Raw genomic sequence first — 23,809 nt, 5'->3', positions numbered from 1 at the left:
GGCTCTTTTTTCTCGCAGAGTAGAGTTCGATGTACTCAAAATTGTTAACAATTTATTGAAACAGATTTTGGACAGATTTATTCAAGTGAACGCAGGAGCTTTGTCCACTTATACTATATAGAAAGCTGAGTCCACTCAGCCTGCCATAGGCTTACTCTGCAAAGCTGTTGCGTAGTCCATACTAAATATATCCAATGTCTCATGCTCGCATCCATCCGTTCACGTCTCGCATGCTCAATGTATGCCCCAACTAAGTCTCTTCAATAAATTCTTTCTCCTTGAAAGAAAGGCAATGCCGCCAAGCAGTGTGAAATAACAAGTTTGCATTGTGGGCAGTTCTTGCTTCATGTGTAGAGCTGCTGGATACATCGTGGGGTCGAGACATATTGCGCTATATCGTGGTAGAGGGCAAGCTATCTCTTGTTACATTGTACTATGTCCCTCACATTTGATGTCAACGCAATTAAAGAATCGTTTTATTATGTGACTCACTTCACCGTGAGCATGCAATAAGTTTCAAAAACTGTAGTCAAAATACTATAGAAATCATGCAGGCAAAGATAAAAAACATTGTATTTTATTCCCCCGTAAAGTCAGCGTCCGAAAGGGTTAACCTTAGGTAATGGGGGTGGTGTCGGTGGTGTCGTCTCCTGAACACATACGCCAACTGAAAAATGAGAGCATCATTTGGCGTTAAGGTAAATTACGATCGCTTCATCTGTATGGTACGAGAAGAAGTGAATCACTGAGGTTGTTTTGATAGCTGAAAATAATTTTGCTTACATAACATTGTGGAACATGTGGCAATATTAGTAATGAATATGATATAATTAAATATTTATCGTCTCCTAAAGAATGACGTAAAACTGTAATGCTGCAGAGCAGTCCGTTCCCTTTGAAGCAACTTCACAGGTGTTAGCACGCATTTTGGTTGAGGTTATTCTACGAAATGTCACCGGGCTTACAAAACACCTCTTGGTTTAAAGGTCAAATTAGTTCTTGTAAATAATGACATCATGTATTTTTACGCCTTCAAAAACTACGAAATTGAATTCCTACAATGTATTTTTGGAATTTGACAGAAATTGTACACCACAATTTTTTAAGTATACGCGGTCACGGAATTTAGGAATCGGTGTTTTAGCGCACCCGTGTTGCAATATTTTTACCTAAAGCACTCCCGACGTAAATTATGCGTTTGAATTGTTCTCAAATTTTGGCAGCTAAGAGGTGAATGCAGTATCTCTATTTTGCACGCGCAACACAGCGAAAAACGTGCGCACACATTTCTTTGAGAGGTTGATACAGAAACCTTGAACAGATTTCTAAGCACTTGTATACTCACACAGCACATGCTTATGTGCACCATTTCTCATTCGTGCATTTTGGATAACTTCACGTTTTTAAATATATGAACTAGCGTCACGAAGAAATAGGCACATTGGCGTCCCAGCATGAATACTAAAACTGAATACGTAAGTTACGTTAGCCACTTTGCACGCAGCTTATGTGTACACTACAGCAAACAAACTTGATAACAGATGTCACAATAGAAACCAACTTTGAAGCGCCAAGAAACAAGGACCTGAAAGAAAAGGGAAGCAGGAAAAGCCCCACAAACAAAATCAATTCGATAAGACACCAGACTTATGCAGTATATTACATTCACCCTCCAGCAACTTCACTGAAAGTTGACTTACACACGCGTCACTTTTCTCCTTTATATAAAAAAAAATATTTTTCAGACATTAGAACAAGTAACGAGGAAAATTCTCGAAGTGTTTTTTTATGAAAGGAAAAGGCGATGCGTGTGTAAGCCAACCTTCAATGAGCTTGCTGGAGTGTGACTGTTATTTACTAGCTGTAAACGTATGTGTCCTATCCGATCAACCTGGCGAACATAAATTATTTCATGGACCAGCTGTTGGCATTCTACTTGAATGATTGTCTGCTCTTAGAGCATTTGTACATTGAATGACTCCCCCGCGTGGAAATTGTAATTTGAAAATGCTGCGCACGAGCTCTGTAGCATGGCTTTGAATAAATGAACGTCGTCACGACGTTATTTTTACTCAGTGAATGGCGTAACTTATGGCGGAGTGAATCGAGACCGTTATCATTTCTCATGGAGAAATTCTTTTTGCCGGGTCATATGAACCTTTCGCTATAAAAGTGAACACACGGTGCAAATGGGCTCATGGCGTGAGGATCTGGGAAAAAAGAATAGGCCCAGGGTAAGCACGAGAAACAGGGAATGACATAGTAGTCAGCCACGCATAAAAAGGCCCGTCTTCTGTCAACGGCTGATGATTTTCAGCTCATAGTTCTTAACGGTATGCAAAATATCTTCGAGTTCAGCACTGCACCGACATCAGTTGGTGTTTGGTGCACCGGTGGTACCCGATCGAGACGCCACTCCTCGGAATTCCAAAGAAAGGTTAAGTTCAGCGTCCACGACAATATGGAAACGAAACGCGTGTCATTTTCAGTTGGAGATCACGTTGACGAGTAAAAATTCCCCTTTTCTTCTCTTTTTATGCAGATGAAGACGTGTATGAATGAATCACTGTGTTATATTTTGTGCAATACGACTACTCTAAGTACTTAGAGAATGTCTGCACAGCCGCTTCGTTCTTCTTTTTTGAAGGGGTGTTGCCACCAAATTTTTGTTTCTTTGCGGCAAGCGCTTCCCATTGCTGCACGAAGTATGATGCACGCACTAAGATTCAAGTATTTTAAATATGTACTTTATTCTCGCTTTGTTTATGCTCCGAATTTTCAGTTTCTGGGTGCCAAGTCCGGCTGTCACGTATCAGTGTGAGTGGCTTGGTGACGTGGCCACACAAGACTGTGGCACACGTCGTGCTGGGTATTGTCTGCTCTCCCAAACGCATGATACGCAAGCATCAGCAACAAAGATGCATCAACAGATATTCCGGCTAGCTGCAGCATCAGCAAGCAACGCCGCAACCGATGACTTGACCTTATGTACGTTGCAGAGGTGGTGGAGTTCACTCACGTCGTTACATGATGTCACTGGAACGTTTGTTGGCGTTTATATAGTGCAACTTCAGTGCTAGATACGCAAGCAATGGACTCGACTGGGATAATGAGCATTCAAGTACACTTTGTAAGTGAATTAAAATATATTCTGAGATTTGCTGTGAATTACCCTTCTTTTCGAGTGCCCTTGTCTATAAAGAACTATAGGAGGGCTATTATTGTTTCGACATTTACCATAAACACCCCTTTGAATTTACGGTAGGATGGCATCTAGACCGTTAAGCCCATCCACGTTACCCGTAATTAAAGGTTAATGTGCAAATCTAAAATGTGGGCCTAGGACACAGTTCCACACTGCCCGATATATATTAACTTCTACTGCCGAGGTCATGATTATCAGCATTGAGAAAATTGTTTTGAATTTTCAAGACTGCTGCACAAAATTATAAGCCTAGTTCAGCGTACTTTAGTATAATTTCAGTATTCACATTCGAAACAACTTGTGCAATGATCCCACGATCTTTAATTGTTAATATACAACCTTCGTTCAACAACGCTTTAATGTTTTCATGCAGCGTCATTCCAATATTGAGTTAATGATGGGTTAACTAGTTTTTGTACTGAGAGAAAAAGCATGATGCTGTTCTAACCAAATCGCGTGGGTACACTTCGAGCACTAGTTAGTGGGTTTCAACTCTAATAATGCTATATAAAAATTTAAGCCATTCAAACAAACTAAAGCAATGGACATGCAACAGCTTATGAACAAAATATTTGCACGGTATATATGGCCGGGGTGTGCGGCATAAATTGACCAGCACCACTAAATCACCAATCATTATATCCCGTACAACAGCGTACGCTTTCGCTTTTGTCACATATAGCTTTTTTTATTAAGGGTAATATTTGCAAACTGCAGGTACGCAGAAATGCATGCGTTGCTATTTGTCGCTTCTTGAAGGGCCACTCACCAGGTTTGACAATTTCGAGCTGACAAGCGCAACGCGTAGACGAGGCGTTCATGATCACGTCTGCCAAATTTTCCATCGCTACGCACCGCGGAAATGAGTCAAATTTTCAGATGAAAGCTGCTCGTCCTCCCCTCTGCCGGCGCCCGCGTAGAGAATGAGGGCATAACGTGGGCGTAGAAATGACCCTACGTACATGGCAATGCAGTGACGTTGGTTCTCTACGTAGACGACTCTGCTCTGACGTTGTCAACAGTATACCTCGTGACATGGCAAAAATTATTTAACAAAACATGCGTAGTTTGTGTACTTGTTGCTTTAGGAGTACAATAAAACTTGAAATAAAAAATTGCCCGCAGCTTCCCTCGGGGGAACACTGAGGAGGATGCGGACCATATAATTGGTTAACGGGGTGTTAAAGTGCGACTTACTTGGGTCGATGGCTAAATTGGTTAACGTGGTTGTGAAATGGGGTGTTAAATTGCGACTTAGTTGGGTCGATGGCTAAATTGGTTAACGTGGTTGTAGGAGGGGGTGTTAAATGAGTGAACACGTACACACGTATGCGAAAGGGCGGCGCTGGTCGAAGGGACGTCGATCATTGTGTTTGTGATTCGTTGGAATTCATTTCACCGCGACCTTGGACGTCGACGCGCCGTACAAACCAACCGACGAGCGGCAACTGAGCGAGCGAGCGCCGACCTTGAGTATATATACAGCACGACGGTGCATGCACTGTCAGCTGTTGAATGTTCTCGAAGCACGACGCCACATGCGCGTCCACTGGAGAATCAGGAGAATTGTAGATGTCGAACGCGGTGTGTAGAGGAGGAAGGGTGCACAGATGGTGGAGGAGTGAAGCGCGCGCGGTGTGTAGAGGAGGAAGGAATGCACAGATGGTGGAAGAGTGGGCGACGGCGCGACGGCGCATGCGCGCGCGTCAGCTGTCGAATGTTCGAGAAGCGGTGTGGACGGCGCGGACGGCGCGGACGGCGCACTACAAGGCGCGAGTATAAGATGCTTCCGCATCTAATAATGAGATGCAATAAAAATTGTGCGCGTTTTTCTTTCATTTTTTTTCGTGAAATGCTACGAGATGCGGGGCTGATGTGCCAGCGTTTCACACGCGTCTGGTCCCCACGGTCAGCGCAAGAGCAGACGACCGCCGTGGAACGCTTCTACGCTTTCGCGCACTCATTGTGCTTATCTACTCTACCGCGTCTAAGCCAGCATTTTCAAACAATCCCGCAGAAACAGGCAGAAGAATTCAAAATAATGCTGGTCAACAAAGCAACGCCGCTCTTATGCACGGGGGCTGGGCTTGTTTGGGCCATCATGCGAACGTAACCTCTTGGTCGGATGCCGGAGAGTGCGGGGAAGGGATTTGGCTTGCGAAGGCTACGTGGAGGAGCGCCAAGGGTTCCGAGCTCGCCTCCTTTCACCCTCGTTTCGCGCCGCTTCAAAAAATCTGTTTTCTTCGCTCGTAAAGAACCAATTCGAAAAATTTTTGTGGCAAAACGTTCCTCATTGCACACCCAACAACTTCCACTGTCTAACTAAAATTTGGTATGGGGCCTGGTGAGTGGCCCTTTAATGCGCTATTTTGGTTATAACTTGTTTCCATTTGGAGCTATCCCTCTATTTATTTCAAGGTAACTATGGTGCATTCTATTCTTTATATTACGTTTCCACTAGTTTTGCTTTTTTTCACACGTGAACATCGTCAAAAAAGCTACGTTTATTGTTGCACAAGAGCTCCATGCTGTCAAATACCATGTTCTTAGTGCTCAAATGAACGTACTACTCAATTTACCAGAATACTAAAAAACATAGACAATGAATTTCATCAGCCAAAACGGTTCGTGTCAAAGAACATACTGGTGGGAAGATGAAAAATTCTCTATGCACAAGATCTTGACAACTGTAAAGAACGGAATCCTGAACTCACTTTTGCATTGTTTCATGCAGGCTTCGCAACTAGGGAAGGGCTTAGAATGAAGTGCACAGTGACTGTTGTCGTTTTTTGTGCACAGTCCATAGGGCGAGTAGTAGTGCCAACCCCCATTTTTGCCGCCGCAGCTTGTTGTCAGTCCATGCGACGCGCATGGAGAACTGTCTGTAATTTTATAGAAACAGGTTTTCAGCAATTTTGAGCTTCGCAGACAGCCTGCAGCATCTACATCTGAATACGTCAGTTCAATTTTTGATACTTCTTTAATAAACCCGCGTGCACGCGAGACTGCAGGAGGACAAAAATATCCGCCCAGCCCGAACACTAGAGCTTGCATAACAGAAATCCTGTGTTCCAAAATATATGGATGCTCCTTATCCAACAAAAAACTACAAACTCTGTTTCTCATCTGTGTCCTTTTTGTGACTATATGATAATGATGAGCTGCATTAAAAGTCACCTTTAAAGTGCTTGCCATCAGAATATAAGTATGGTTTTGGTTGGAACATATCCTGGCAAGCTAAAACTTTTTTTATTCGAGAAGATTTCTGGCTTATTCAAGCAAAGTATACAGTGCAGGTTTTTGATCATACCTACATGAATGCCCGAGATCTTAGTGGACCAAAAACTGAGACGTTCTAGCTTTGGCCTAAGAAAAATCATAGGGACACGTTACAATGTTTAGCAATGCGCATAGATTAATTCATTTTACCTATGTATATAGATGCTGCACAACTATGCAAAGGATTAGAATTATTTCTCTAGTTAGGAAGAGATTTTACAGACTTAAGGGAATCTTTACACTTCGGCCATCGCAGATACGTCTGATAAAATTTACACCTTTTTCGCCAGCCCCACGAAGTATTTCCGCCAAACACTCGCTCGAAAAAATTTTATTGCGATGGAAATTATATGGACGCTCACGGCTAGATTTTGATTTTTGACGCCAGCGTCGGCGTGGGCGTCGCCATCATTCGCTTTATATATATATATATATACATATATATATATATATATATATATATATATATATATATATATATATATATATATATATATATATATATATATATATATATATATATATATATATATATATATATATACATGAAAACGCAAGGAAGACTAAAAGTCCAGAAAAAGACTCCAGCACGCGAAATCGAACCTCTGACATGTGAATTGTGAGTGCGAAGTGTTAGCCCCTGAGCCACGAAGGAGCACCTCCTTGAACGCTCAAATGCAAGCTATTTATATCTACCACTTACCGCTGGCGATAGGCCTCTCGGGGGAACTACAATCGTGTCTTCAGAATTACCAGCGAGAAGGCGCAATGAGTGCATGTTGCCAGATCGTCACGACGCGGTGGCGCGTACTCTCATCTCCCACACGTACTTTGCCCAGTGGAGAGGGGACGCTCTAGTGTGCGCTAGCTCACGGTGGGGGCAATCGTACGCCTTGGGCTTTGACCGGAACACTTCTGTTGTAGTTACCAGACGTACAACGTACTCTGCACTCGTAGCACAGTCTCCGTTTGCCCAAGAGGCACGCTTTTCAGACACAGCGAAGTAACAACTGAGATGCTTGTTCATGTTAATATGTACCTGTGAGCACGTTTAGTGCGCCATTTTAGCGTGAGAAATGCAGGGCACGTTTTGATCTGCAAGTATTATTTCACGTGACTTTGTCATTTGTTGCTATTGCATCCTTTGCTTTGCCCTTGCGGCAAAGCTGCAACTTTGTTCAAGACCACGGCCCCCCTAACGTCTGCTTGATTTTGCTACACTACAAATTCAAGGTTCAATTTAAGGACCAACTTCAAAAAATATTTTTTTTTCTCGTACAAAAAAATATTAGACTTCCTTGATTACTTGTCCTTTAAGTGCTTTATGAAACGCAACATCAAGACAATTTTCTCTTGGACCGCTTCAGTACCAAAGTTGTAGTCAAATATAGGACAAATCTCATTTTTTTCTATTTCATTATTTTTTCTGGAAACACTTTCCGTCGATTTCGCCCCTAAAACCTTTTGTACAAAAATACTCTTTCCTGAAAACCGCAATAATATTAGATTGCTTAATAAGAGTTTTAGATATCTCAAGAAAAAGTGGCGAACTTTCAAGATTTTTTGTTCTTTTTCAGAGATACTTTTCCGTATCTGTATTTCTGTATTGAGATGCATTTCTAAATTGTATCATTATCTCAGCAAAAAGTTGAGGCGTGATTCAATAGGAGAGGAAGGGATTTTGTGTTGTATGTCTGAAGACATGCAAAGGCGTGCCGCCGGTCGGTGATATACGAAGGACGGTGAAAGTTTTCCTCAAGCACGGTGTAACCCACATGGTAAAACACGCGACACTCCTGAAAGCAGAATCGTGAAGGCTTTGTTCTCAGCCTCTCCCAACACAGTCATGTTTCTCAAGTTTAGCGGAGCAAGCCTAATATTTTGAAAGCTGTCAAGCCATTTCCCCATATCGCGCGGATATCAATGCTTCACACTCGTTCAGTTCTCAAAGTATTTGGATGCCCAAAAGCAGTCACCGTAGTGCAGGTGTTGGAGACCAAAGGATGGCTATCTTCGCCGCACTTACACCTTCCCCTCCAGCGTCTCAAGACCACGGTGTAAGAATATGCAGGTGCTGAGGCATTACCCGCACATCGCTGAAAAGCGCAATCCTTAGCGTGTCCAGATAATGGTCGGGCCGTCATCAGTTATCTCCAAGCTTCTTCAGTGTTGTCGTAGATGGCGCTACGGCAAGCAGGGTTAGCCACTCGGCCTCGTCAACACACTCGGCAGAGACGTGCATGCTGCTAATCGTGGTTTGTTTTGTTGGCATTTGTTGTTGGCCACGCTGTTTTGAGGCAGGTTTTTCTTTTTTTTTGTTCGCCTACGCCTAATGTTATTCAGTCGACGAAGATGACCTCAAATTGCTAAAAGGTTCTTGAAACGACTAAAATGTGTTTTGTACCGAATTGCTGTTCTGGCTTAGGACTTTTGCGGAGCGCGTGCTTCTCTTCAAGTTACCGCCTGACAGTGATCGTCGGACGGTGATCGTTGACATAAATATATGTATGCGCATCGTAACATCTAGCCATGAGCAACCGTATTCCTTTAGTGTGCTGTACATAAATTACTTGCGTATTCCAAAGGTTTATATATTTATGGAACAACTGCATCGCTCTTCGGTGCTTGATATAGAATACTTACGCGTTCCAGATGGTTTTTTATAATGTATTGCCAAGGAACAAGAACGCATGGAACAAGCGCAACTACGATTCGGCGACTTCCCGTGTAAATTAAAGCAGTGATACGCATCAAATACGTTTCTGGGGCATTAAGAATTCTCTTTTATAGAGGGGTAATAATTAATAATGGGAGTTTACGCGTCAAAACCATGATTAATTACAAGGGACTCCATTATGCAAGCCTCCTGTCTCTGTATAATTTTGACCATCCAGGCTGTTTACCTTGCACCTACAATCAAGCACCTTGAAGTTCCTTGCATTACTTCGCAACGGAAAAGTATTTTGATGGAGAAATAGCACGCTGGCTAATGTTTTTTTAATTATTTATCGTTGCATTGAGCAATACCGTGAACAGACGAAAATACTAGTGCGTGTGAGCGGAACTATCTGTATTGACGATGTTCACAACCTGCACAGGACATTTTCGTTTCAATGAATATTTACACCTGGTTTATCTTTCAATGTTTTATCTTTTAATGTGATATAAGAAATTTACTTCATGCTTTGAGTGTTTGTCATACCGCTTTGAACGGAAACGTGGGGGAGGTTGAGGAATTTCAATGCGCCAGCACCACGTCAGTGGGTACTTTGGCTGTGGCGCCATCTGAGGGCTCAGAGCACAGTGCGCCCGCGAGACCGAGCATTATCTGGCCGCTCAGGCATGCTCATTGTGTACACGCGTATATTCAGACACTATGGTCAAGAAGCATTCCTTTCTTATTTGCAAGCATGAAACAGCTTTACATGATACGTTGCATCTCGGTTTCCGGAACTTCCTCTAACTGTCGCAGATTGCTGTATTGGGTTTTAGTGTAACAGATAGTGGCGACAGCTTTATTTACGACTGAGCTTTTAGGCTGAGAAAGCGAGTGCTTACTAGAATATTTGTGCGGGCGTTCTAAGCGACTGTGCCTACTCGCACACCTGTTTTCAGTGACCTGGTTCGAGTGACCTTATCCTCTCACCACCAAAGAACGCGATTTCAGGCAGCCTATAATTGCATTCTGCAGTATTTAAATACTTCGTTCTATTGCACGTGGGTAATTATGGTCCCCGCGTGGGTCACGTCATCACCACGACAACCCTTAGCCATATAACCCGGTACCGGTAGGCGCAAACTTCTTTGTGTATCAAAGTGTTTACGAAATTTGGCTTATCAACGGTTCGAACATACCCAAATGAAGGCGGCATTCTTTTGACACCCAGGTGATAATTGAAAAGATATTGCCATACCGCAGGATTATCCGTCTATGCAGCTGACACATATTTTTCATGCAAGAATTTGTCCTCGCATACAGCGGTAGACAAACGTTTTTTATAGAGGTAATCTTTAGTTAAGGCCTACCAATGCTCACAAGAAAATTATTTTCGGAGATCCTGTAACTTAACTGCAGTTGACGCAGAAAAATTCTCCGCAAGAGAAATTATATGAGCAGAATGCATAGGTACTTCTATTTAGTTCTCTGGTGCTAGTTAATGATATGGTTGATTTGCATGAACTGTGCTATTTATTACATAGCTCATTCTGTTGTCACCAAATATATCCATTTTGGGGTCAAATGCTTGTGACACTTGGTGCCATATGGTATACTTTTCCTGCTATTATTACCTATAATTATGTCAGTAACAAGTAGGTACCTTGCACCCTCCGTCCCTCCTGAAGGTACCGGGATAATTAATCCAGCAACATACGAATGAGTAGGGCTAACACAATAAGCAGAGCTGAAATTTGATTGTGGTGTAGAGCATCCTTGCAATAATGTAATAAATTGCTGTATCTCCATATGGGATTCTTTTTGCGTGCTTGCGCAATATACATTTCCGAAATGTCACGTTACGCCAGAGGCAAATGTATCCCAGTGCCAGTAATTTAGGTCTAAACCCTTGCATTTTTATGTCTTACTGAACCAAAATTATGCTATTTTTTCATTTCCACGCTCTGCATTCGTTTCTCACCTAGCCGCTATGTAGTTGTTGCTTACGATATACCTGCAGTTCAGTGCACTGGCACGACTATGCCTTGCTTACGTTGCGCAAAAAACATCACAATACTCGATCAATTGTGCGCGGATATTTATCGAGTGAGCTTGGAGGCGTCATCGAGTCTCTGCATATGTTGCTCTTTGGAACGATTGAGAAACGGATAATATACTTCACAGTATGTGCCGGTAAACCCTACCTGCTAATCCATCCACTTGATTTTTTTTGCATTTTGAAGTGTAACAAAACGTTCGCGCTGTTGCCGTTACCGCAAGGTTAATTGTTACCAGCACCAGTTTTTCTTTCTGTTTAATAAATATGCATATTTTATGGCACGTGAACATCCCAATGTATCAAGCATGCGACATGCAAAACTGAAGTTAAACGGTAAACTAGTATGTTGACTAGTCATTCTACAATGGTAAAAGCATGTATAATGTTAAGGCGTTTATAGGCCGGCAACCAGTGAGCATACACAATGGCGACAGTCACGGCCAAGCACGGACTCTCAGCGCGAGCGGCGTGCTTGTTGAGTAGCCCCACTAGGAGGTACTCAAGAGCTCGACCCATTTCAGAGTTCGGAGGCTTCGCTACAATTACCCCGGGTTCGAAGAGAAAACCGCCTGGCGACCTTACAGCTTGTTACTATGAGCGGGTCATAATAAGCCTTCAGGCGCTCCACGTTGACGATGTCGCGCCCACGGCGGCGCATGTCCGAAGATTGTTCAGGGGTTTTGATCAGATAGTTGACGGGAGAGGTGCACTTGATGACGTAGTTTAGAAGAGGCCAGCTACAGAGGTCGGGATCGAGAGCCATACAAGCGCACCAAGAAGGAACGTGGTCTCGGAAGTGGTGAAGCCATCACGAATACTTTCAAGAATACTCTTCTGCCGCTATCCCCATGTGTCGTAAAAGCCTTGGCAAGCTCGCGACATTCTTCAGCAAGCCTGGCCGTCTCAGAAATGGGTGCACACTCAGATGGATCCGGCGTGTACGGGAATATCGTGTCCATGGTGTGCGAGGGGTGCCTTCCGTACAACAAGTAGAAAGGTAAGGTAAAAAACCAGTCATGCTCTGAGGTGCGGTGTTATAGGCATAAGTGACGAAGGGCAGTATATTATCCCAATTCGTGTCGTTGGCAGCGACGTACATCGAAAGCATGTCGGGGGTGCGGGGTGGGGTTAAAGCGCTCGGAGAGGCCATTCGTCTGCGGGTGGTAAGCAGTAGTTTTGCGGTGAACAGAATGGCACTCCGCCAGAATGGCTTCGACGACTTCCGACAAGAAGACACGGCCTCGATCGCTGAGAAGCCCTTAGGGTGGTGCGTGGCGCAGTATGAATCGATGCAGCAGGAAGGTCACAACATCGCGCGCAGTAGCCGCAGGGAGAGCGGCCGTTTCGGCGTATCGCGTTAAATGGTCTACGCCAACGATGGCTCAGTGGTTACCAGCTGACGTCAGAGGAAGTGGTCCATACAACTTGATACCTACGCGCCCAAAGAGACGGTCAGGGTGAGGTAACGGTTGCAGACCAGCGTGCAACATCTGTGCTGACAGTTTGCGGCGTTGACAAGTGAGGCAAGAGCGAACGAACTGCTGCACGTAGCGGTACATCCCGCGCCATAAGTAGCGTTGTCGAATGCGGTGGTAACTTTTGGATACCCCAGAGTGCGCAAATTGCGGATCAGAATGGAAAGATTCACATATCTCCAACCGCAGACTGTGGGGTATGACGAGTAACCACTGCTGGCCATCGGAGTCCTAATTGCGTCAGTGTTGGAGGCCATCACGGATGGCGAAATGGTGAGCTCGACGACGCAAGGCACGCGTGGATGGTGTTGTGGACAGATCATAGAGCAATTCGATCAGCGGGGCGATCCAATTATCCTTTAGCTGTTCGGAAGCGAGGATGTAAACATCAATGGCAGATACAGCAATTGAGGTTATTGAGCAGGGAATGTTGTCTTGAGGTACAGGGGATCGTGAGAGGGCATCGGCGTCAGCATGCTGGCGTCTATCGCGGTACAGCACGCGGATGTCGTAGTCTTGTAAGCGAAGAGCCCAACAGCCGAGACGGCCTGAGGGATCTTTCAATGATGAAAGCCAGCATAGTGCATGATGGTCAGTGACGACATCGTATGGGCGACCATAAAAATAGAGTCGAAACTTTGTAAGGGCCCAGACGATCACCCGGCACTCTTTCTCCGTGACGGTGCAGTTTGTCTTGGCTCTCGTGAGCGTACGGCTTGCATATGTCACGACATATTCAGGGAATCCGGATTTGTGCTGCGCCAGGAAAGCACCGAAGCCTACACCGCTAGCGTCCATGTGCACCTCCATTGGGGCTGTAGGGTCATAGTGGCGTAGAATGGAAGGCGACGTCAACAAATGGTGAGGCTTAGCGAACGCGTCGTTGCACTTGGATGACCACGAATTGAGGGGCCCGTTACTTCCAAAAAGCTTCGTCAGCGGTGATATGATCGTGTTAAAGTTTCGTACGAAGCGTCGGAAGTATGAGCACAGGCCCACGAAACTACGCAGTTCTTTCACAGATGCAGGTTTGGGGAATTCGGCCACGGCCCGAATCTTGGCAGGATCAGGAAAAATGCCGTCTTTAGACACGACGTACCCAAGGATGTTGAGTTGCCGTACTGCTAAGCAGCACTTTTTCAGATTCAGTTGCAAGCCGGCATTACCCACCCGTGCGAAAACTTCTTTCAGACGTTGGAAATGCGTGGAGAAATCCGAAGCGAAGACAATGACATCGTCGACGTAACACAAGCACGTGTACCATTTCAAGTGGCGCAGAAGGGTGTCCATCATGCGCACAAAGGACGCAGGTGCATTACATAGACCAAATGGCATGACGTTGAACTCGTACAAGCTGTCTGGCGTGACGAAAAAGGTCTTTGGTCGAGCGTCGTCAGCCATGGGTCGAGCGTCGTCGCCAGTACCCCGAGCACAGATCGAGAGAAGAAAAAGAACGGCTCCATGAAGTCTGTCGATGGCGTCATCGATGCGTGGCAGTGAATAAACATCCTTGCGAGTGATTTTACTGAGCCGTCTGTAGTCCACACAGAACCGCACAGAACCGTCTTTCTTCGCAACAAGAAAAACAGGAGACGCCCATGGACTGTCCTAGGGCCGAATAACGTCGCGTCAGAGCATATCGTTAGCCTGATCATTATTTACCCGACGTTCAGCCGGCGACACGCGATATGGACGTTGCCGTAAAGGTGGATGGGCACCAGGGTCGATGCGATGGGTAACAACGGACGTGACACCAAGAGAACTTCGCCCGACATCGAAAGAAGAACAATATTCTTGGAACAGGTCCAGAAGCTGGGAACGCTGTACCGCCGTAAGGTTGTCAGCAATGGAGGGGCCAAATACATCAGCAGATGACGGATCAGAAGTGGAAACAGCATTGTTGGTACGCGACCTAGGACAGAGCGTGTCGTCGGCTACGTGCAGGACTTGTGCGTCATCGACTGGTTCCACTCTGCCCAGACATTCCTCTCAAAGCAAGATAACACTGTACGGGGAGAAGTTGCTTACAAAAATAGCGGCGTTGCCTTGTTTGACCTGCACAGTTGCGAAAGGTACTAGCAACCCTTTTCTGCTACAAGCGCGCTCGGATGGCGAAACGAGTGCAATTGTGTTTGAGATACCGGTGCAGTAGACAGACACAGCCGTCGTTCAGTTTGGAAGGACTGTTTTATCGTCTTTTATTAGAATATTGCTCAGTGTCGAGGGACTGTCTTCTGGCGTCAAATGCGAGTTGTGTGAGAGCTCGATTTCGGCGGCGGCACAATGAATGACGACGTCATGGCGGAAGAGAAAGTGCCATCCCAGGATGCCGTCATGAGAGCATGCCGGAATTATGATGAACTGGGCGACATACACAACGTCCTGAATGACAACGCGAGCTCTGCACCCTGCTGTTGGATGAATACGATGCAAACTAGCAGTACAGAGGGACAACCCAGAAAGTAGCGTCGTCACTTGGCGAAGTAAGCGGCAGAGTTTTTCGTCCATAACTGATACGTCAGCTTTAGTGTAAATAGCAGTCGATGCACAAACACCATCCACAAGCACGTCAATGACATTTGAGGGGCTGCTCTGAGGGCTTTCACATTGCAATAGCGTCGCAGTCCTTGCCTCGGAGACTGCAACGACTAGTTTTTCCGCTCATGAGCAGCCGAACTTGGCCGCATGGGGGACAGGGAACGACGCCGTGGAGATGGCGACCTTCGAGTTGGACCTGGGCAAGACCAAGGTGGCATAGGCGGTGGTTCTTCGTGATAAGGATGGCTGAGTTGGCCAGCAACAGGTGAAAAAATTAGAGCCGACTGTACGCAATGGCAATAACGGGCTACGTGACTGGCGTAACCGCAGGCAAAGCAGATGGGCCGGTTGTCGGGTGCGCGCCATCTGTTCACCGGAGTAGATCTCACCCATGTCGCAAGGGCCGATGGACGGAACAGTGGCCGCATGGTGGACAGAAGCTGAGGCTGAGGGGTTACGTCAACATACGTAGCGGGCATACCCGCCGCAAAGCCCGGGTATGCCCGCTACGAGGTCGAGCGGCAGCTTCGGCGTAGGGCAGAGGGGCGGGTGATGAAACGTCTTGGGGCGGCCTGGGCACCACTTGCGCGTAACTCAGGGGCGCAGGAGCCGAAGGCTGTGGGGGGTGGTTCCCAAGCATTACCTCCGCTATTTCTTGTTCAATCGCTCGACGGATTGGAGGGAAAAGGGTAGTAGCCGATTTTTGAACAGCCGGTTGGTGGGCATAGAGCAGGAGTGAGAACTCACGCGCGATTTCCTCGTGGATGAAGGACTTAAGGTCTGCCGTCAACGCCACTGGGTCACAACTGGCCTCCAGGCCAGCAAGCGTTGCAGCTCGTCGTGGGCAGCGAAGGGTCATCGAACGCTGCCGGTGGAACTCCTCGTAGCTCTGCACAGTGTGATGACCTCAGCCACTGTGCCGGGGTTTTTTGGCGAGCAGCATCGTGAAGGCATCATCGTCAATGCCTTTTTTGATGTTTCAGATCCTGTTAGACTCAGACTTTGTGTGATTGTATTTGTTGCATAGGTCCAGGACATCTTCAATATAGCTGGTGAATGACTCACCAGCCTCCTGAGCGCGTTCACATAAGGGCTGCTCGGATTGCAGCTTGCGAACAGCAAGGCGGCCGAAGACGTTGATGATTGTGGTCTTAAAAATGAACCAGGTGGCAAAATCGGACGCGTGGTTGTTGTACCTCAAACTGGCAACACCCGCAAGGTAGAACACGAAGTTGGTCAGCTTGCCGTCTTCGACCCATTTGTTGGGGACGCTCGTGCGCTCGTAAATGGCGAGCCAGTCCTCCACGTCAGTGCCATCAGCACCAGTGAACATGGGTGGACCGCGAATTCTGGGGACACCGGGACAAGGGGGTGGCATTGAAGGAGGCGTTTCCTGAGAGGCGTCGTGGGACATGGTAGATGGCAGGGTACGTGATCTTAGCTCCAAGGGCATCGAAGGGGATCGCAGCACTCTTCACCAATTTGTTAAGGCGTTTATTAGCCGGCAACCAGCGAGCATACACAATGGCAACAGTCACGGCCAAGCACGGACTTTCAGTGCGAGCGGCGTCCTTGTTGGGTAGCCCCACTAGGAGGTACTCAAGAGTTCAACCCATTTGAGAGTTCGGAGGCTTCACTAAAATATGAAGAAAAAAATAGTCAGCATGACGCAGTGGCTAAAGTGTTCACCTGGACATCTGACGGTGGCCCGTTCAAACTTTATTTAATCAATTTTGTTGTTGATGGTCGCTTTTGCATTTCTTTCTACAGAAATATTTTTGTGGCAGCTCAACATGGTGGTTTTCACACTGCTGAGTCGTTTTGCGCTCCGGCATTTCCGATGCTTCAGTTCCCAGCATAAGACAGCATACACCATATGCCACCAATATAATATGTTAAGAATCGTTAGGGCTTAACATCTAAAATTCATCGTATGATTTGAGAGGCGCTTTAGTGGAGGGCTCCAAACATTTCGACCACCTAAGGTTCTTCAACGTGCTTCTTAATCTAAGCACACGAGCCTCAAGCATTTTCGCCTCCGCTGCGGCCAGAATTCAGTCTTGTGACTAGCCTGCCACCAATGCTCCAGCACCATAATTTGCCATGTGAATGATTGATGGTCGGATTCTCCATCCATATGGTAGACATATCTTCAATAGAGTGGGGTGCGGTGAAAAGCTCTGAGGCAGTGTATTTCATGTTCAACGAAGTTAAAGACCACTAGTCTCCTTGGTTTCCTGCGATACTCCAGATTTACAGGTTATACATGACAGTTTGAGGTACGCGCGGTGCATTTGCCGCTGCGCATCGCAATAGTGTTCCATACAAGTGCAGCATATCTAGTAGTGTTAACATTTTTTTAGAATCGCCTCCAACCAAAACTCGCTGAAATCAACCACACAACGGCGGCGAATCACCGCCACGCTCCTCCCTCTCGTTTTCACAACAAAACAAGAAGTGGGTTAGGGGAGTTTACTTGGAAAGGGGCACCTGGCGTAACAGCAGATATGTTTAGTGTTTCCAACTCAATAAATTTTAACCCCGCTGCAGTGGTCTAGTGGCAAAGATACCCGGCTGCTGACCCGCAGGTCGCGGGTTCGAATCCCGGCTGCAGTGGCTGCATTTACGACGGAGGCGGAAATGTTGTAGGCGCGTGTGCTCATATTTAGGTGCACGTTAAAGAAATCCAGTTGGTCGAAATTTCCGGAGGCCTCTACTACGGCGTCTCTCATAATCATACGGTGTTTTTAGGACGTTAAACCCTACATATCAATCAATGGATTTTGATTACTTCCAAAGACATATAGATAATGCGTACTTAAGGTGATGGAACGCATGGTGCTGGCAAGATTGGAATGGCTGCTGGAGAATGATGTCGGCTCACCAGATTTTTAAATGACTTCCGTAGAGGTCGGTTATCTGTAGACGGTGTTGTAGATCTAGTTTCTTCTGTCGAAAAAGAAAGACAACGTCGGAGAGTGGTAGGGGCCATTTTCTTATATATAAAGGGCGTGTACGATAGCGTCTACCATGAGGCCAATCTTGACGCACTTGAAGACATCGGCGTAGGTGGCCGACCACACGCGTGGATAGTGAGCTATCTCAATGGACATCTCACGGTGACATGGCCAGGCACCTCGTAAGCCGTGGAGTTCCGCAAGGCACCGTCCTGAGCCCCATGCTTTTTAACATAACACTCATTGGCCTTGAAGCTGAGCTTCCCGACATTGTCAGAATCAGTGCGTATGCGGACGACATATGCATATGGTCATCTGGAGCAACGCGACCACAACTGCGAGCAAGGCTACAACAAGGCAGATCAATAACATCTAAGTACTTACGTCGTCAGGGTTGGAACTTTCATTAGCAAAATGTGCTGCATTGACAATTACGAAGAAATCAATGTCGCGGTTCCCAATCTTTGCTCACAGAGCAGTGATTCCTGCGGTCAAGCACTACCGCTATTTAGAGGTCGTCATTGATCACAACCTGTCCTGGTCAAAGCATGTGACTGTACTGCGAAACAAACTAATCAGTTTTGTGTATGTTCTTTGTGTTATAGCAGGACTGAGATGGGGCCCTTTAGAGAAAACTTTTCTGCAGTTATACAAGGAATCGTTTGTGGGCTATATATGGTAAAGCTCACCTGTACTTTCCAGCATGCGGGCAACGTGCCTTCGTATTTTAGAGAGTCTTCAGGCACGAGCACTGAGAATATGCCTTGGCCTGCCACGGTGCACGTCAACCTCTGGCACTATAGAGGAGTCCCGCACCTACCCTATACAGGTTTACACGTCCTGTGAGCCTCTTCGAGTGCACCTTCGTCCACTGACCCGACATGCACAGCACCCGTTGTCTTCGCTACAAGTGGGCAACCAGGCTGTACCTATTCGCGATGCCTTGATACGCATAGGCACATGATCCCTTCAGGTTTGCACCTGCCGTAATCCCAGCAGTCTCCATGAACATTGACTAAACCGCTGGTGTGCCTTCACACACGTGGAATTTCGTATAAGTCACGTGTTTCTAATATTGCCCTCAAGCTACTCACCTTGGCACATTTAGATGACAGATACAGCGACTCTGTGCACATTTACACCAATGGATCCGTAACTTCATCCGCCTTAGCTGCAGCCTTCGTGATCCCTAAACTCGGTATTTCCCGACAGTAAAAATTAGATCATAGGTCATCTTCGGCAGCCGCAGAACTTCTTGCTATACAAGAAGCTATAAAATTTGTAAACAACCAAGCACCGCGTAAATGGACGATTCTGTCTGATGCAAAATCAGCGATTCAAGCTATCATTCTTGCTCAAGAAGAGGCCAATTTTACGAGTTATTGTTAGGAATTGTCCAAGCATTTGACCTAACACACAGGAGCGGCCACTTGATTACGCTACAATGTATTCCTGGACACTGCGGCCTAGTTGGCAACGAAACAGCCGATATCGAAGCAAGAGCGGCGGTATACAACGCTCCTATGTACGTCAAAGTACCGTATTTGCGAAGTGACGTAAACACATTGTTGAGATCACTCATGCGCGAATGCGCTGCCACTTACTGGTCGCTGCCAGATCCCCGGAACAAGCGCCTGTGTTAAACAGACCCCGGTATGACTTTTCATCTTCCAAATAAAATCAGTCGAAGATATGCTAATATGCTGCACCGAATTTGCCTGGGCGTCACCTTCACTCGCCACTACGCACACCTAATCGGCTGTGCGGACAGCACAAATTGTGAACGCTGCCAACTGCGCGAAACGATAGCTCACATATTTTGTGGCTGTGCATTATGCGTGGCGCAAAAAAACTTGCTAACTGCAACGTTGGCAAGCATCGGACGAACACCATTAAGTGAAAGCCACATATTGTCAGCAATGAACGACCAAACATGTCAAAAACTGCTACAAAGGCTGTTCTAGACTTTATAAAAAGCAATGGACTAGAAACTAGACTGTAGGGTACTATGCTAAGTGGCTACTGTACATACGCACCACCTCTTCTTGTCCCCATCATCACCCTTCATCCCTCTTTTCTCCCCCTTTCCCTTATCCCCTTTGTAGAGTAGCAGGCTAGAGCGAACTAGCTCAGGTCGACCTCTCTGCCTTCTAATAAAGTCTCACTCCCACTCGAGAGAAAAACAGGCGTGTTTTTTTTTGGGTGTTCTAAAAAACAATTCAATGCAAGTGATACCAATCGTACAACACACTTGATTGATTGATGTGTGGTGTTTAACTTCCCAAAACCACCATAGAATTGCAGAGCAATGCACCCATTGGTGTTTGGTATACCCAGGTTTCTATTCTATCTCATGGTCACTCAAACACTTAAATGCGAAGCATTTCTTAGTGAACTGCAGGAAGTTTGAGCATTTTCATCTACGTGCAGTGGCGTAGCTAGAGGGTGGGCAGCGGTACGGCTGATCACCCCCTCCAAGGTCGGCGTCAGCTACCCCCCCCCTCACGTTAGTGCTCCTATAGCTCACCTTCTATCACCGATTAGTACAAATAACTGAAACCATTCTGAGCACACATTAACAGTATTTATGCTATGAAGGGGTTTTTTTGCTAGTAAAAACAAAAAAAGCCCTGGCCATCCCCCTCAGCAGTGTTACGTTTACAAACCACCCACACCCCTGCTCCTGAAATGAGTGGCTTGATCCGCTCCTGTGTACGTGTTGATTTATCTAGCTGCCTACATTCGAGTGCTCTCGTGGTCGTCTTCTTAACTAGCTATTGATCAAAATTATTTGAGGGAGTAAGAAGGCTTGACGAATATGTCTCGTTGGTTATGGCGCTAATAATGTGAAAAAGTTGGTAGATGCCACGTACTTTGGTAATCGCTGTTATGCGAAGCATGTGAACGGAATGTGGTTATGTTGTAATTTTAGTGGCAAGGCATTACACAGGTGCACCAGAAACAAAGTTGTTTCGACATCTGACGTGTTTTGATATCTGACGTATAATCACTGTGCGAAGTACAATTAAGATGTATCGCAGTGCATGATTGTCCTAAAAGTCCGATGACCACGTCTGTGCAACTGATACATTTCTTGACCCCTACTTGAGATCGGAAGCCCACACCACGAGAGAGCAGCAGTTAGGCTTTGCGAAGTGGAGCGCCTCTTGCAGTTCCCATTCTGATGAGACTTAAACGCGAATATTTGCGATTCTATTGTACAATAATTTGCGGCTGCGCAATAAGGTCTGGTGATCTTTCAGCGCGAGATAATGAAAGAAATGACTACATTTTTTTGCTGTCTAAGCTCAGACAAAATGCTCCTCCCACCCCTCTCTTAAGTAATGAATAATACTGCGGCGGATATTATGGTGTTCCCGTGGCGTCTCTTCGTGAGACCATTCCGCTAATGCGCCCAACAAAACATGGCGGACTCGCCCATTCTTTCTGGAGCGCAAGCTTTGTGGAAAACCCTTTCATTATATTCTGAACTAGGCAGGACGTGACATCGATGTACAATTAACCTAAGTAGCAGCTAACAACAATAAGTGGGAATTCATCCCCACATATTAATGATATGTGAGGTTCAATGTCCCGAAACCTCCATAATATTATCAAAGACACCGTAGTGGAGGGTTCCGGAAATTTCGACCACCTGGGGTTTTTTAACGTGCACCCAAATATGAGCACACGGGCCTGCAACATTTCTGCCTTCATCGGAAATGCAGCCACAGCAGCCGGTATTTGATCCCGGGACCTGCGGGACAGCAGCCGAGTACCTTAGCCAGTCGACCACCACAGTGAGGCACAACATAGCTATCAATTCGTGCAGGTTATGTGTATTAGTTGTAGTGTTTCACAGCCAATTCATTGCCTTCACACACCCTGACTGGCATGGCATGTATGTGTGTAACCTAGAACACTTCAGGTCCTAACACATTTGAAATAAATGAGCTCACGCATGTCCACTAAATGTTCGTCGTGATATGTATGGCCTGCACAGTCTTGGGGATGTAATATCTATTACAGTGCCTAGATCAAACAGAGTTGTCATGGTAGACACTAGACAATGACCGATAATATTTATAACTCATGATATGAACAGCATGAGACGCTTGTTGGGTGCATGATAAACTTCGGGACGAGACGCATATCGATGTCATAATGGTAGTTCAATTGCGTCCTTATAGACTATTTAACCTAAGACATATGAGCGCAGTGGTCTTGGGCTGTCATATAGCAACTCTACATTATGCGCGATCTGGTTTATTCATGTAAAAAGTAATCAATTTCCTTTGTCTCTAAATAAACCGAAAGCCCCCGTATGCACGCAATACGTAGCTTTGTCAATCAAAAGTCGTAGATTATTCCTCTTTCTAACGAGTCACCGTCAATATTGGCCCCTAGATCTTGAAGTAACGTACTCTCGCCTATGACGTCAGTTTGTGGACTCCGCTCTCGACCACGCTGCAGCAGCCGCTACTCCTGTGCATGGATTGTCTGCTTCTGGCGGGAAGTTTATCGAACGAAGAGCTTTGTGAGAGCCAACTAACGCCCACAACGATTGTTTCTGAGTTCAATTATATATTTGTTTTAGTTGCAGCCCAATATACAGTGCCAAGAATCCGCTCAGATGGCTGATGAGCACGCCGTTGTCGCCGACTGCACTGCTGTTAAGGAAGCAAAACCATGTGTGAGTGCTCTCGCTCGTCATCAGCTATTGCTGCCGTGAGATACTAATTGGTTTGGGTGTTTTGAAGTTTCCATAAGCGCACCTTTTTTCAGCATTTACAAGCATGTAGATACAGCTAGCGAAACGTCGCGGTGTCTCATCGATGGGGTGGTAGTGTACGACGCAGGCCACGTTGTTGACTGTGCACAGCCGATGCCGTCAATGGAGATCGACTCACCATCGCGGCTTTGGTCCTACAAACACGTGGAGTTGCGAACCCGCCATACAACGTCCAAGTGGTGATCGAGTGCTGCGCAATGGTGAAGTACTGCTCTGTGCCCCCGTGTGCTTCCTCCTGCCGTGAAAAGGACGTTAGCTTTCACAACAATCATGAAGGGAAGGGCACGCCTACCCTTTTTCTTCGGATATATTTTCTGCAGTGCAATGATATAGTAACAGTGAACATGGGGATGTGTGAGAGAATCGCCTATTTCCGCCACTTTGGCATCGCGAACAACACATGAGATAATTATTGCAGAGAAGATGTTTAAATCACTGAAAAATTTATGGCATCTACAAAAATGCAAAGCTGCATTAAATTACAAAATTTGAGATAATCGTGCTTAGATTGCAGCTATGGGCATCGGCTCGACGCAAGCCCGTGTTGTATTACAGTAAGAGAAGTCTTCAGGGGAAGCTGCTGGTGTGACTCCGAAAAGGGGCAAGTTCCTCCTTAATGCACCCACTAGCCCATACGAATGACTGCAGTTTGTCTCAGTATTGTTCGTTGAATCAAAAAGACAACTTGAAGTAATTCTTAATACCGCACAAGGCCATCGCAAGGGTATCAAAATTTCACAAATAGTTATCGAAGATTGTTTATAGTACGTGCAGGATCACAAAGATTATGTGACCACCTTCAGAGAATGTACACTGAACCGTGGCAGCAGGTCTCGCTTATGAATTTA

General features: G+C 45.9%; 1 protein-coding gene across 1 annotated transcript in view; it reads right to left on the bottom strand.

Annotated features, from left to right (window-relative positions):
* Positions 1–561: 561 nt before the first annotated feature.
* Positions 562–23,809, bottom strand: part of LOC119168111 (uncharacterized) — a 41,296-nt gene continuing 18,048 nt past the window's right edge. The window contains exons 4-5 of the mRNA XM_037419522.2: positions 5,920–6,087; positions 562–667 (exon numbers count right to left, since the gene is read on the bottom strand). Of these exons, the coding sequence (XP_037275419.1) occupies positions 594–667; positions 5,920–6,087 (242 nt within the window). The 3' untranslated portion in view covers positions 562–593. The remainder of the gene's footprint in view (positions 668–5,919; positions 6,088–23,809) is intronic.

This window comes from Rhipicephalus microplus, chromosome 6, assembly GCF_043290135.1.
Source record: "Rhipicephalus microplus isolate Deutch F79 chromosome 6, USDA_Rmic, whole genome shotgun sequence".
Classification (NCBI taxonomy): Eukaryota; Metazoa; Arthropoda; class Arachnida; order Ixodida; family Ixodidae; genus Rhipicephalus; species Rhipicephalus microplus.
This window is presented reverse-complemented; position numbering and strand designations above follow the sequence as displayed.